Source organism: Alligator mississippiensis, chromosome 1 (assembly GCF_030867095.1).
Source record: "Alligator mississippiensis isolate rAllMis1 chromosome 1, rAllMis1, whole genome shotgun sequence".
NCBI classification, from domain to species: domain Eukaryota; kingdom Metazoa; phylum Chordata; order Crocodylia; family Alligatoridae; genus Alligator; species Alligator mississippiensis.
The window spans coordinates 477559813-477572358 of NC_081824.1; the positions used below are offsets into that span (position 1 = coordinate 477559813).

The 12546-nt window shown below is 57.1% G+C and overlaps 2 protein-coding genes across 4 annotated transcripts in view; one reads left to right on the forward strand and one right to left on the reverse strand.

The window, feature by feature from the left end:
* Positions 1-634: 634 nt before the first annotated feature.
* On the reverse strand, positions 635-10389 carry XNDC1N (XRCC1 N-terminal domain containing 1, N-terminal like). Of its 2 annotated transcripts, none has more exons than XM_014603691.3 (11): positions 9910-10389; positions 9184-9363; positions 7347-7481; positions 6575-6713; positions 5920-6075; positions 5477-5640; positions 4922-4998; positions 4528-4754; positions 3507-3594; positions 3087-3238; positions 635-1738 (listed from the first exon to the last, which is right to left on the reverse strand). In XM_014603691.3, exons 3-11 carry the CDS (start codon positions 7389-7391, stop codon positions 1503-1505), a joined length of 1284 nt encoding a protein of 427 aa, XP_014459177.2. In that variant the 5' UTR covers positions 7392-7481; positions 9184-9363; positions 9910-10389; the 3' UTR covers positions 635-1502. The 2 variants fall into 2 exon arrangements, with proteins under 2 accessions (XP_014459177.2, XP_019353154.2); XM_019497609.2 differs by having other exon boundaries at positions 9904-10389.
* A 139-nt stretch (positions 10390-10528) lies between these two features.
* Positions 10529-12546, forward strand: part of RNF121 (ring finger protein 121) — a 44146-nt gene continuing 42128 nt past the window's right edge. The window contains exon 1 of one of the 2 annotated variants that reach the window (XM_019500386.2): positions 10529-10617. In XM_019500386.2, coding sequence (XP_019355931.1) covers positions 10561-10617 — 57 coding nt within the window. In that variant the 5' untranslated portion in view covers positions 10529-10560. The remainder of the gene's footprint in view (positions 10618-12546) is intronic. The other variant, XM_006277234.4, reaches the window with a different exon arrangement.

Sequence of the window (12546 nt, forward strand, 5' to 3'; positions counted from 1 at the left end):
CCAAACCACTTACTTTCCTGCCTGGGGCAGGGGGTCAGACTCGATGACCTACTGAGGTCCCTTCCAACCCTAGCATCGATGAATCTATGGAGGGAGATCATCAGCAGGAAGCTGAAGTTCCCGCAGGGGCTGCTTGGCATCATCCAGGACAGGAACCTGCCCATGATGCAGCAGCTAGGCAATGGCATCCTGCAACAGCTGGACAAGGATGAGGACCAGGCATGACTCGCAACCTGGCCCGCTGTGTGGGCAGGAAGTATGTGGCTACAGTCAAATTCAGCTCCTGAAGAGCCAGAGAGGTCCTTCAGCAGCTCCACTCCCATGAAAAATCAATGGGAGAATGGGAGGGGTTGGGGGTCAGCAAGCTAAGCCCCTTTTCTGAATCTGGATCCAAGCCCTGACCCATGCCAAGTGACGCCCTGGCAAACGTTATTCCAATTTTCTCCCTGTAAAATGGGAATTCAGAACCCTCCCCAGGGAACATGCACAGGCATGGGTGTACATGTGCACATCTGAAGTCACTAATATCTACCAGACACTGAGATGCCTTGAGCAAGCGGGCCTGTGGTTTCCTCAGCTTGCATCCCAGTCACAGCTCTCCCCGGTGAAAGCAACACTGAGTAACCAGAGCAAGCCCAGCAAGAACAGTTTATTGAATTTGCTGGACAGAGATGCAACCCAAGTGGCAGGGCAGCTGCTAGATTCACACCCCATCACATGCGTTGTTCCCAAGGGGCCTTGGGGAAGAGACCTGGCTGCTCGCACACAAAAGCCAGAGCCCCTTGCAGGCTTCACTGCCCAGGGGAGGTGGATCCGAGCAAGGAACTGAAAGGTTTCTTTACTAAGAGTGAAGGCATGTCCCTCCTTTTATCCAAGGACCAAGCTGGGCGATCCAAGGTGTTCGGATGAAACTCAACAACCCGGCCCACAAGCAAAAGGAGGCCAGTGTTTTCAGTCAGGGCCAATGGTGTTCGCCTCACTTGGCTTCAGCACACATGACCAAGTCTAACCCTCCAGCCGTCTGCATCAGAGCCACAGGGACCAACACCAGTGAGGAATAGGCACCTGGTTGGTATTACCATTCCCTCCAGGCTGTGCCACCCCCACCACCCAATTACTGCTCCTGTGGGATGGAGCCTAGGGATTTAGAACAGCAACCTCTTGCCTGAGAGAAGCAGAAGTCCAGGTTCCAGCTCATGCCCCAGGACAAACGCAAGCAGCCATTGCCTTCAAAACCAGGAGCTGCACAGTCCAGGGAAGCCTGAACATGCCTGCTTGAAGACAGGAGGATCTGCTTCTCACCCTGGATAAGCAGAGAACACACTAGGGCCAAATCCATTCCTGCTGTGACCAAGGTTGATGCGCCGAGATAGGCATACAGTCCACAATGGCTGTGGCAAGCCTCCTGAGCCCCAGTGGCCTGATGGTGAGTGTGGTGCTCACACGCACAGATCGATGCAGGGCAGGAAGAGCTACCTAAATTGCAACTGTCCTGCCCAGTCCTATTCAACCCAGGACCACAGCTGAGAGTCCAGGGCTCCTGCCTGCTCCCCACAGGTGCTGGCATGCTCCTCCACCTCCGTGCTACTGAACTGCAGCTCACAGATGGGGCACAGCACCCAGGCCTCTGGGAGCTCCTGGCGTGGGGGATTCTCCCAAGACAAGTCTGGGTCTGGAAAGCCATCATCTTCCCCGCAGGCAGAGGCATGAGCAGGAAGGAGATCCATGCGGAAGCAACCTGCAGTGGGAGAAGAGAGAAAACAGGACTGTCACAGAAAAGCCGGGCTGTTAGGGATGTTCAGTCATGTCTAACCCAACTCCCTACTCCAGGCAGCATCAGCCCTGCCCTAACCAGCCCAGACAAGGATGGAGACTCCACACCTGTTCCAGGCAGCCTTTGCCAGTGCACAACCACCCTCAGGGTGAGCAAGTTCTTCCTAATCTCCATCCTAAATTTCCCCCGCTGAAGCTCACAACCTTGTTCCTTGTCCTGTCTTGTCACCACTGAGAATTAGTGTATCACCATCTTCCATATAACTACCTGTCAGGGACTGGAAGAAAGTCCCCCTCGGTCTTCTCTTCTTCAGACTAAACCACCCCAGTTCTTCCAGCCTTTCTTCTTAAGTCAGGTTTTTCCTCTAATAATTTTTGTTGCTCTCTACCAGACTCTTTCCAATCTTTCCACATCTTTCTGGAAGTAAGGGGCCCAAAACTGGACACAGGACTCTAGGCAACGCCTCCCCAGTGCTGGATAGAGCAGCAACCCAGGACGCTGTTGGGTTTTTTTGCAACAAGAACACATTATTGGATCACATTCAGCTTATGGCTGTTACCCTGGGCCCTTCTCTGCAGTGCCGCAGCCTAGCCCCTCATTCCCCAGTCTATTTGTACAGTCTTAAATGCACACACTTGTCTCTGTTAAATTTAATGAAGCTGATTTCTAACCAGTTCTCCAGTTTATTGAGGTTGGTTTGAATCCCAGCCTGAGCCCTAATCACAGAAGCCGGGGGAGGGATAAAATAAAATATCAGGAAATTAATTTGGTTTCGACATTTCTAAAATGAAACGCTTGGACAGTCCATTTCAAAATGCTTACGTTCCAAGCCTGACGTTTGAATTCAAGTTTAAAAGATAAAATAAGAGGTTAAACAACCTGGAACCCAAACCTCCCTGCTCTGGTCACACACGTGTTATGAGGTGACTCAACACACATTATTTTTCTTGATCTTCTGGTTTGGCCACTGGCTTCAAAAATTGGGATGAGGACATTCCCTGCCATCCATTCTGTGATCAGCAATTAGCCCAGGGTCTGGAGGAAGAATAGAACCAGGATCCTAAACCAACCATCTCTGTTGGCGTCACATCTGCAATGGACGTAGGCCATTCACCCTTTCCCTAGCCCACATCAATGGAGATGCAGGTTGTACTCCACCCGATGTGGCTGCATCTCAGAGGCGAGTATCATTCCCACCGAGATGTGCTGCATGTCAGGCACACCTGAAGGGCTCTGCAGACAGGCTGACTAGGGCAGGATGACATGTGCTGGAGGATGCTCACAACCCACAGCCCGTGTGCAGGACACTCACCTGCACAGATGGGGCAGGTGCCCATCTCCGTTCCTTGTCTGGTCTCCTCTCTATCATTCCCCTGCCTGCTGGGCCTTCTTCCTCCTCGGCCCCGGCCCCGGCCCCTGGTTCTTCCCCGTGTCCCTTCCTGAGCAGAGGAGGCCAGTGGAGACCTACAGAAAAGAGTTCCAGGAGCAGTTGCATCTCCAGGTGTCGGGGTCTCCCTTGCCCTGTGCAGCCCAGAAAGTCAAGGACCAACTTGTCTTAGAAAATCCACCCACCTCAGAGACATAAGAGGAGACTGGACACAAACACAGGCTATGATGGAGACCCAGAGAAGACTGGGGGAAGGGCAGGGATGTTGGGCTCAGAGATGAACTCTGGAGTGGAGACTGGCATGCACTGGAGGCAGGGAAGGATGCAATGGATGCAGCCACTCACCTGCCGCAGGGCCCCTGCGATCTCCGTCTCTTGCTCGACTTCATAGGTGTCCTCATGGCTGGAGGGCTCTGGATGTCCTGCATGGGGCCTGGGGAGCAAACAAAGGCTGTCACACCCTCCTCTAACCCACCTGGAGATGTTCTGCTGAGAAGAGCCTCTCAAACAAGGTATCGTGAGCCTCAATTCAGAGATGGAGAAACCAAGGCACAGAGACTCACCCAAGGTCACCCAGCAGACTGGGGACAGAGCCAGAAAGTAAGCCTCAGTCCAATGCTCAACCTGCTAGCCCACCTTGTCACACCCTGCTGACCACACTGTCTGCATGGGGGGGATCCCAGACAGACTGTTTGGTGCCTGAGGAACAGAAGCTCCACAAGCTTCAACACTACCAAGATCCATCTCTGAACGGAGGCACGGACCCAGGACTTGCAGGGATTCGCTGGGGCAGGAGGGAAGCCAGCCAGCTGAGCAATGCCTGGAAGCTCACCCTAGGGCGCCAGAGTTGGAGGCTCTCGGGTGGCTAGGGAAAGCCTGATGGGGGGGACCTGGCTGGAGCAGGATAGGGCTGGCAAAGCAGCAGGAGGGAAGAGAACCAGGCAGTGCCCAGAGCAAGCTCCCCTGGGCTCTTCAGACGCCCAAGAGCAGAAGCAGCACCCCACTGCTCTGGGGAGCCGATGGAGATGGCACAGCTTTGGCCCAGCCCTCAGAAGTTGGGGTGACAAAGCAGGTCTGGGGAAGAGACCATTAGAGCCAACCTGCCCTGGGGCAAGGCAACTTAACAGCACTCCTCTCACCAGCCGAAGGGTAAGGGGCAGGGCAGGGATCTACCCAGGCCTCCCCAACCCAGTCCTGGGCAGTGGCCCTGCAGGAACAGCCCCTAGGCAGAGCTAGAGGGTCTGTGCTACACTCCCCCCATCCACCGCCCTCTGCGTAAAGGACCAGCTCCTGCTCCCTGGCGGGATGGCTCTGGCACTGGGGCTACAGCATCCTCGTTCCCATGTAATGCCCCAGCTCCTCTCACCTGATGCTGTGGGGCTCACAGCTGGGTCTTGGGCTTGCTGCTCCAGGCCGTCAGCAGCAGGACAGCTCGTGCTGGGCGCAGGTGGAGGTGGACGGGCACGGGCCTGGGTTGCTGACAGCACCATCCTAGCCGTCCGGCTGAGACCAGCTGGGCTGCGGGGATGGGACCCAGAGCCAGGCTCCAGCTGCTGCAGGCAGCTCCTCAGCTCCTCCTGCTGCTCCGTGCTCCTGCATCATGGACAGGCACCCGGTGACCTCAAGAAATCCCCAGCCTGAGCCAGAGACACCAGCACGGACCCAGCTCCCAGGGCCCGGCAGGCCAACCTGGCCACTGCCTCTGGCCCAGACCGAGGGCTCCCAGTGCAACCCCTGGGCTCCCTGCCTAGGCAACTCACGGCTGTGCCTCAGGGAAAAACGTCCGGCGGAAAGCAGGGTTGGCGAGCCAGGGGCTGGCAGTCGGCTCACAGTCTTCCTGCAAGAGAGGGATATGCGACTGCGGATCCAAGGCAGGGACCCTTCCCCCCCTCCCCACCCAGACACGCAGCAGAGATCCAAGAGACTAGGCCAGGCTAACGTGTTTGAGGGCAGCACTGCACCCCTCTTATCTTCTCCCTGCAATGGGGAGTTAAGACACTGGGGCCTGGGACAACACACACATACCAAGAAGGTACATCATGTGATGAAATCTTGACCCTTGAATAGCTTAATGGCAACCCTGCGGCCTGGAGAATGCAATGGAGGGTTGCACTGCAAGGGCTGGGTGAGCAGTTGCCTCCCTCCACAGCCTAGCACACCTTACTACGGAAGCCGGTCAGGACTTCAGGAGCCTCAGCACCACCTGTTCCCAGTATGGCCAGTGGGCAAGAGTATCAGCTGCACCAGCACCAAGAGGAAGCCCCAGGAGCTGTTCTGGTGAGGAAGGAACCCAGGCACTGCCCCAAGGCACCTACCGAGCTGTGGTGCGGCACCGGTGCTGCCTGGCCGTGGTCAAGGTCCAGTGGGGTGCGAAGGCGCAGAAAGGAGAGGCCGAACTGGGTCTGCTTGTTGAAGGGCTGGCTGCAGGTGACACGCAGGCGATCCCACTTCTCACCTCGTGCACTGGCCAGGAAATCCCCTGCGGACAGCGAAGGGGGGATGTAGGGAGAAGTTCACTCCTGGAGTCTGTCCTACTGCTTGCTAGCAGCCTTTCTGCCAACCTGCTGGCACCTGGCATCCTGCTCCTGCCAGCACCTCCACACCCCCACCTCCTGCTGTAGTCATCCAACCCATTACCCTGCCTCCAGGGCCAGAGGGCTCAGGAAGGCAGGCGTAATGGGGCACTACCTAGGAAGCCCCACCCCTCAGACCTACCCCCCTTCGCCCCACCACTTGCTTCTCCCAGATCCTCTTGTACCTTCTTTGAACATGCGGACCCCCGAGCGGTTCCGGTCCAGCTTCGAGTCCACTGGTATCATGAGTGTGGTGCAGGGCACCAGGGTGACATAGGGTTGGTCTGGAGGCCAGGACGAGCGCCCCACCTCAATCTGCAGGAAGGCGCAGCCGCAGTTCCCTGGGCAACGGGGTGGAGGTCAGGTCAGGCTCAGAGCAGCTGGGCTTTCATCATCTCTAGCCAGGATCAATGCCAGAGCCCTGAGAGGTGCCATGTTGGTGCCAGGGGAGACTTGCCACCCTGCCCCATGCCTCAACCCTGACCTGGAGGAGAGAGGCCTGGCCTGCAGCAAGCCAGAAATGCCAAAGACTGGCACAGCTGCATGACTCACCCAGTTCCCATAGAGGTAGTGCACAAAGGAGGGATAGGACTGGGTTTGGCTCCCCAGCCCCAGGAACCAGCTGCACATTTATACTTGGGAACAGCCCCCACCAGGTCTGAGCAAAGTCTAAACATGCAGCTCAGGAGCCATCGTGAGATGCCTTGAGCCCTTGCCACTTCTTCACTGCACTGCTTTGGGCAAGACCCCTCCTACAGGTCTTGTTTTCCTTGCTCAACTAGGCACAACTGAAACTCCTCCTCAAAGGGTCGGGGGTCTGGGTCTCTCCCTCTCCCATACCTATGTCTATGTAGCCAATGGCACTCGCCCGCTCCAACTGCAGCTCCACTCTGAGCTGCCTGCTCCGGTCCTGGGGGCAGCTCAGCCAGGGGCGAAGGCTGTCTTCGCAGAGTAGGTTCTCCACTGGGTGCTTGGGGTCCTGCACCACATGGGGAAGGTGGAGGGGAGAAGAAAGGACAAGGGCAGATGAGCAGTAATAACCTCAAAGCACATGGTGCAATACGAGGACATCACACCTACCACATTCCCAGCGTGCAGCCACCTCCAGGGTGACGCATAACACTGGCTTAAGAGCACAGAGCTAAGACACCACCCAAGAGCTTGAGAGAAGAAGAAAAATTATCCACTTAGCACCATCCTCTGGGCCAAAGCCCCAGCTGGTGCTCCACAGCACACCTGCTCTCCCATCTCAGTTTCTACCAACCCAGAGTCAGAAGGTCCAAGCCCCTCCTGAGACAGCAGCCGGGGCATATGTAAGGGATCCCACTTTCTGTAGCTGACAGCTGCGTTCAGTCCTCCAGCCTGAATGAAGGACTGGCTGGTTGCAGCCTCTGCCACAAGTCTGGAGCAGGACTTAAATTCTGGAGCCCCAGAAAAACGCCCTAATCATCTTCCACTAGGCCCCTTACTAGAAAATCAGAGCCTCAGCATCTGGGAGGCCACCCATACCAGCATTGGAGGAACAGAGGCACATAAATCCTCACAGTGAGACCTGGCAACCCCCAGAGTCCAATGAAATGAAGGCCACTAGAGATGCAAGCCCCGGGATTACCTGCGATGTGAAGGACACCACGTGGCTAATTTTAACTGGAGCCATTCCTGGTCCTCCTAAGACCCCAGCTAGCTGATCCAAACTGCCCGTAGGTTTGCTGAGATGGGGTTGTCACCTCATCTGGGCTGTCAGTGCCTAGCAGAAACAAGGGAGACAGAAGGGGTTTCCATCGTGTCTCACTTCAGGTGCATTTGCCAAGGAATCCGCAACCAAAGCAGGCACAAAGATCAGAGCATGTTCATGCCCCTCCCGCTTCCTTCCCAGGAGGATTTGGCTTTGGTATATTGCAGCAAGGGCTGCACAAACCAAAGAGCAATGATGAGCATTCCCAGGTCAATGCAAGGCCCCATCTGTCCTCCCTTCTCTGCATCAGATCACAGGTCTACACAGAGAAATCTAACCCGAGGTGGAAGCATTTGTAGATTAACTAACCCAGGCACATCTCTCTGCATGTGTTGTATTTCAGGAGCACAGAGATGGCGTGTTGACATAGACAAGAGACCCCTCCCCAAAACTGGAGTAATTCTGCCTGATCTGGTGGAGAATTTCCCCAAATGTAGGTAAATTTCCCAGGAGCAGGTAAAACTGCACCAGCAAAGTTCCAGCTGTTTAGGTGTGGTCTGCGGCTGTTCGTCACAAGTCAGTTGTCTCCTCAAGGCAAAACAGGCTGTTACCCACTTCCCCACTACACAACGGCAAGACACACTAAGAGCACCTAATGCATGGAGCTGTCCCAGGAAAATCTCATGTCTGTCCATTCCTGACACCTGTACAATTAACCTACATGCACTTTGCACTGCCAGTGCAATTGGCAGCCACGTTGGCTCAGACGCTTCTCTGAAGTTCCTGGCATTTGGACTCGAGTCACAGAGAAGCAGGGTTAGAAGAGACCTACGGAGGCCACGTCTAATCCAACCCTCCTGCCAAAGGCAGGATCAGCCCTGTCCAAGCCATCCCAGACGACCATAATGTAAACTCTACATAAGACCCTGACACAATATAGACCTAACCTGCCAGAGGTAAGGCAGAGGAACCACAACAGCCAATGTCCTGCTTCTACGAAATGTTGTCAATGTATGCCTAAGAGATCCCAGACAGAGACCATGCCCCAGCAAGCCCCCCACCCCAGTCTCTACCAATCTGACCACAGGGTAAAATTTCTTCCTGACCCCAAATATGGCATCGGTCTGACCCTAAGCAGAAGGGAAAGACCCTCCAGCCAGGAACCTCCAGCTTTGTTCCTAGCAGGAGAATCGGCACAACCCAGCCTTAGCTGTAGCTAACACCCAACACCTCTGGGGAGGCTTAAAAAACACCCTGACATATATAGCAGAAAAAGTGTAGGGGGATGGAGGCAGGAGCAACCAAAGCCATCATCACTAAGCGAGGGATGTGCTGCAACCACCGACTACCACAGATATATAGGACTGGAAAGGGCCCTACCAAGTCCAGTCCCCTTGACTTATAGGCAACTATTTGTCCATGAAGGTCCACAAAATCATCCATTCTGACCCCTCTCATACTCCACAGCCCCCCCAAAGCAGCCTGTGAAAGAATAATGTACAACGGGAGTATCAAACATACGGCCTGCAGGTTGGATGTGGCCCACGGAGCCTCTCTGTCCAGCCTGCGGCACTACTGGCAAGCTACTGGTGGGTGCGGGGTGCGAGTTTAACTCACTGCTGCTGCCCCTGGACTCACTTTGCCATACCTGCAGTTGCTGCAAGACCACTGCCATGGCGGGCAATGCCTCAGGATGAGCCAGCCCAGAAAGCCCCTCAGTACAGATCCAGCCAGGGGCCCCAGGAGTGCATGACAGCCTTGCCCTATAACATACCTCCAGCAAAGAGCGAGCGAGACAGGACCTTGGTACTGCAATGGGTAAGAAACTGCCTTGGTGCTTCCTCATGCTCTTCAGCCTACCCACGGCTTCTCGTCAAGCTGCATAGAGGCAGGGCTGACTTTCAGCTCCATGTCCGTGCAGCGCCCAGCACCATCCGGCCCACGAGGGAGGCGTCTAGAACAGGAAGAGACAACCATCATTTCCACTGGAGCTCGCACGCCCGGGACACAGACCCTGTGGGAAACCCGCCGGCGATCACATGTAAAGAAGCCAGCTGGATCCCGCTCCCCCTGCCGCCATTTGTCCTCGGGGAGGGGGAAGGAAGCAAGTCATCGCACCCGCAAAACATCCCCGCGCTGGCGTCGCGGCAAGCCCCAGACTCCCCTGTCCCAGGTGAGGCTGGACCCGACGACAGCACGCGGGTCCAGCCCCCGCCCCCACGACCTTCGACCTCTGACCCCACCCCTAAGCTGCCCCTGTCCCCCTGACCCCGCCAGCATGCCATGTCCAACCCCCAAGGTGAGACACGCAGCCCCCCCAGCCCAGGGCCTGACCTTTGACCCCACCCCAAAATTGCCCTTCTTCCCTTGACCCCTCCCAGGATGCCATGTGGGTCCCTTCTAAGGATATGCATGCAGCCTGACCTTTGACCCCTCTCCCCCCAAAGAGATGCACACCACCCTTCCCAGCCCAGGGTTTGACCCCCCAGCCCACCCTTACTCCGCTGCTCCAGCTCAAGACACAGCTGCTGCCCCGGTCTCCCGCCAAAACGCGTAACCCCCTGACCCCGCCCACGCTGGGGCGTGGCCTCGACGCACTTCCGGGGGCGTTTAGGCTTATTTTAATATTTCGATATTTTGGTTGTTTCCCCGCTCGGCAGCTCCCGCCCCTCGCCAGGGGGACATCCCATAATTCCCCCCGTCTTGGCGCGGGGACTGTGGAGGGGTGAAAGGTCAGGGGCGCGCGGGGCATGCTGGGCCTTGCAGTCCTCCCCGCCAGGACTGCCAGCGCGACTGGGCGGCGGCAGGGAGCATCTGCCGTGTCCCACGCCCGAACCAAAACGTAAAGTCGCGCTGAACGCAAAGACCCCGGACTCGGCAGCACCGCCTCGGCGAGAAACAGGAATAAAACACCCTGAGAGACGGGCATGCCCCTGCGCCGCTCCTTTGGGGGCCCTTTTTCCTCTCCGCGCGAGGACGATGATTTCCAGACGCTCCCTCTGCTCCGTGACAGCGAGGTCCCGCCCCCTCCACTGTCCCATTGGCGGTGCGCGACGCCGCGCGCGGCCATTGGAGGGCGGGCGGGCTGGCGAGGCCGCTGATTGGCTGGGCCTTGGCGGAAGTCTCCGCCTCGGCCGTGTGGGCGGGCAAGATGGCGGCGGTCGTGGAGGTGGAGGTGGCAGGCGCTGTGGAGCGGGACCTGGACGAGGTAACGGACCGCGGGCGGGGGCCTGAGCTGTGGGGGGTGGGGTCCCTGGGGTGAGGGGAGTACATAGGGGGCAGACCCGAGCTGGGCAGAGGGCATGGTCCGTGGGTCGGGGTGCGGGGAGGTCTGAGGGGGGCAGGGAGCAGGGGATGGGGAGGGCCCTGAGGGGGGGCAGGGAGAAGGGTCTCTGGGTTGGGGGGTGGGGCAGTGCTGAGGGGGTGGGGGGAGCCCTGAGGGGGGCGGGGAGCAGGGGATGGGGAGGGCCCTGAGGGGGGCAGGGAGCAAGCTGTCTGGGTTGGGGGGTGGGGCAGTGCTGAGGGGGTGGGGGGAGCCCTGAGGGGGGGCGGGGAGCAAGGGATGGGGAGGGCCCTGAGGGGGGGCAGGGAGAAGGGTCTCTGGGTTGGGGGGTGGGGCAGTGCTGAGGGGGTGGGGGAGCCCTGAGGGGGGCGGGGAGCAAGGGATGGGGAGGGCCCTGAGGGGGGCAGGGAATAAGCTGTCTGGGTTGGGGGGTGGGGCAGTGCTGAGGGGGTGGGGGGAGCCTTGCGGGGGGCAGGGTGCCTGTGTTGGGGGTGCAAGGAGCGTGGTCTCCTCATCAGAGAAGACCCTTCATTGTTAACTGGAATGGCTGGCAGCCATAAAGCTGCCCTTGTCTTTCCAACGCAGCGTTGTTGTGTATCTACATAATGACTGCTCTGTGCCTGGGCTCTGTAGAGCCAGCTGTGCCGTGCGCGCTAGGTAAGCAGGATCACCGAGAGGATCGTGACGCCGGACGTTAGTGCCCTCACATCTCGGAGCGGTGCGGCGTTTAATCCCCTGTTTAAGAACTTGCCGGGGGGCGGTGTCGGGGCATTGGGTTCGTGCTCGTCTCTCCGTCTCGTTGTGACTGTAGCTGGGCTAGTGGGTTTGTGTGTGGGGGGGGAAAACAAGATCTAAGTATGTGCATCGTGTATGCAGGGTGCATCTTGCAGGCAAGTAAAGCACCTGCTGGGCTCTGGGCGACGTGTCATGGGTGACGTGGAGTGGGAGAGAGCTGTCATGGATGGGCAATGTGTCATGGGTGACGTGGAGTGGGAGACAGCTGTCATGGATGGGCAATGTGTTACGGATGACATGGAGTGGGAGACAGCTGTCATGGATGGGCAATGTGTCATGGGTGACGTGGAGTGGGAGAGCTGTCGTGGATGGGCAATGTGTTACGGGTGACGTGGAGTGGGAGACAGCTGTCATGGATGGGCAATGTGTCATGGGTGACGTGGAGTGGGAGAGAGCTGTCATGGATGGGCAATGTGTCATGGGTGACGTGGAGTGGGAGAGAGCTGTGGTAGATTGGTGGAGGAGGTGTGTCCATTTAAAAGGGCCTGAAGGATCCAATTAAACTGGCATAATGTTACAGTATACCCATCATTGCACACCACACTGCAAGGTACCCGTATGTGTGTTAGTAGTTTCTTTACGTGCCTTCCATTCAGGCACAGTTATACCAGTCAGCGTGCTAGTTACTGCAGAAATGTTGAAAATTACCTGCTCCCTGCCTCATGACGCTTGTTGGCAATGAAGATATCCAATACGCTCGGCACTTGATAGCTAGAGGGAGCCGGCATCTTTGAAAAGAGCGTTGTTGGAAGGCTTAGGGTTGTGAGTATGTGTTGGGGAAACTTGAAGCGGACAAGGTGGCCATAGCACAGGAAACAGGATGCTGCTCCAAGGGGAAGGTGGTTATGAGAAGAGGCATGGGAGAAGAGGGACTAAGTGGAAGAGGGGAAAGGATCTGAGATGCTGGGGGCCAAACTCTGCAGGCTGTTAAATCTAAGACAAAGGATTCGGGCTTCTCTCTTGTGTTCAGCTCATGCATTGTTTGGTCCCTTTGAGAAGTTGCACAAGCACAAGAAATGTCTGACCCGTGTGGAGTTTTTAAGGGTTCTTTTTTATAAT

Excerpts from the sequence above, each read along its gene's own strand:
- XNDC1N (XM_014603691.3), bottom strand. The coding sequence starts at position 7,391 with ATGGCTCCAGTTAAAATTAGCCACGTGGTGTCCTTCACATCGCAG. Across the intron at positions 5,641-5,919 it reads GGTCCGCATGTTCAAAGAAG|GGGATTTCCTGGCCAGTGCA; the intron begins GTACAAGAGGAT and ends CGCTGTCCGCAG. Across the intron at positions 1,739-3,086 it reads CACCTGCCCCATCTGTGCAG|GTTGCTTCCGCATGGATCTC; the intron begins GTGAGTGTCCTG and ends CTCCCACTGCAG.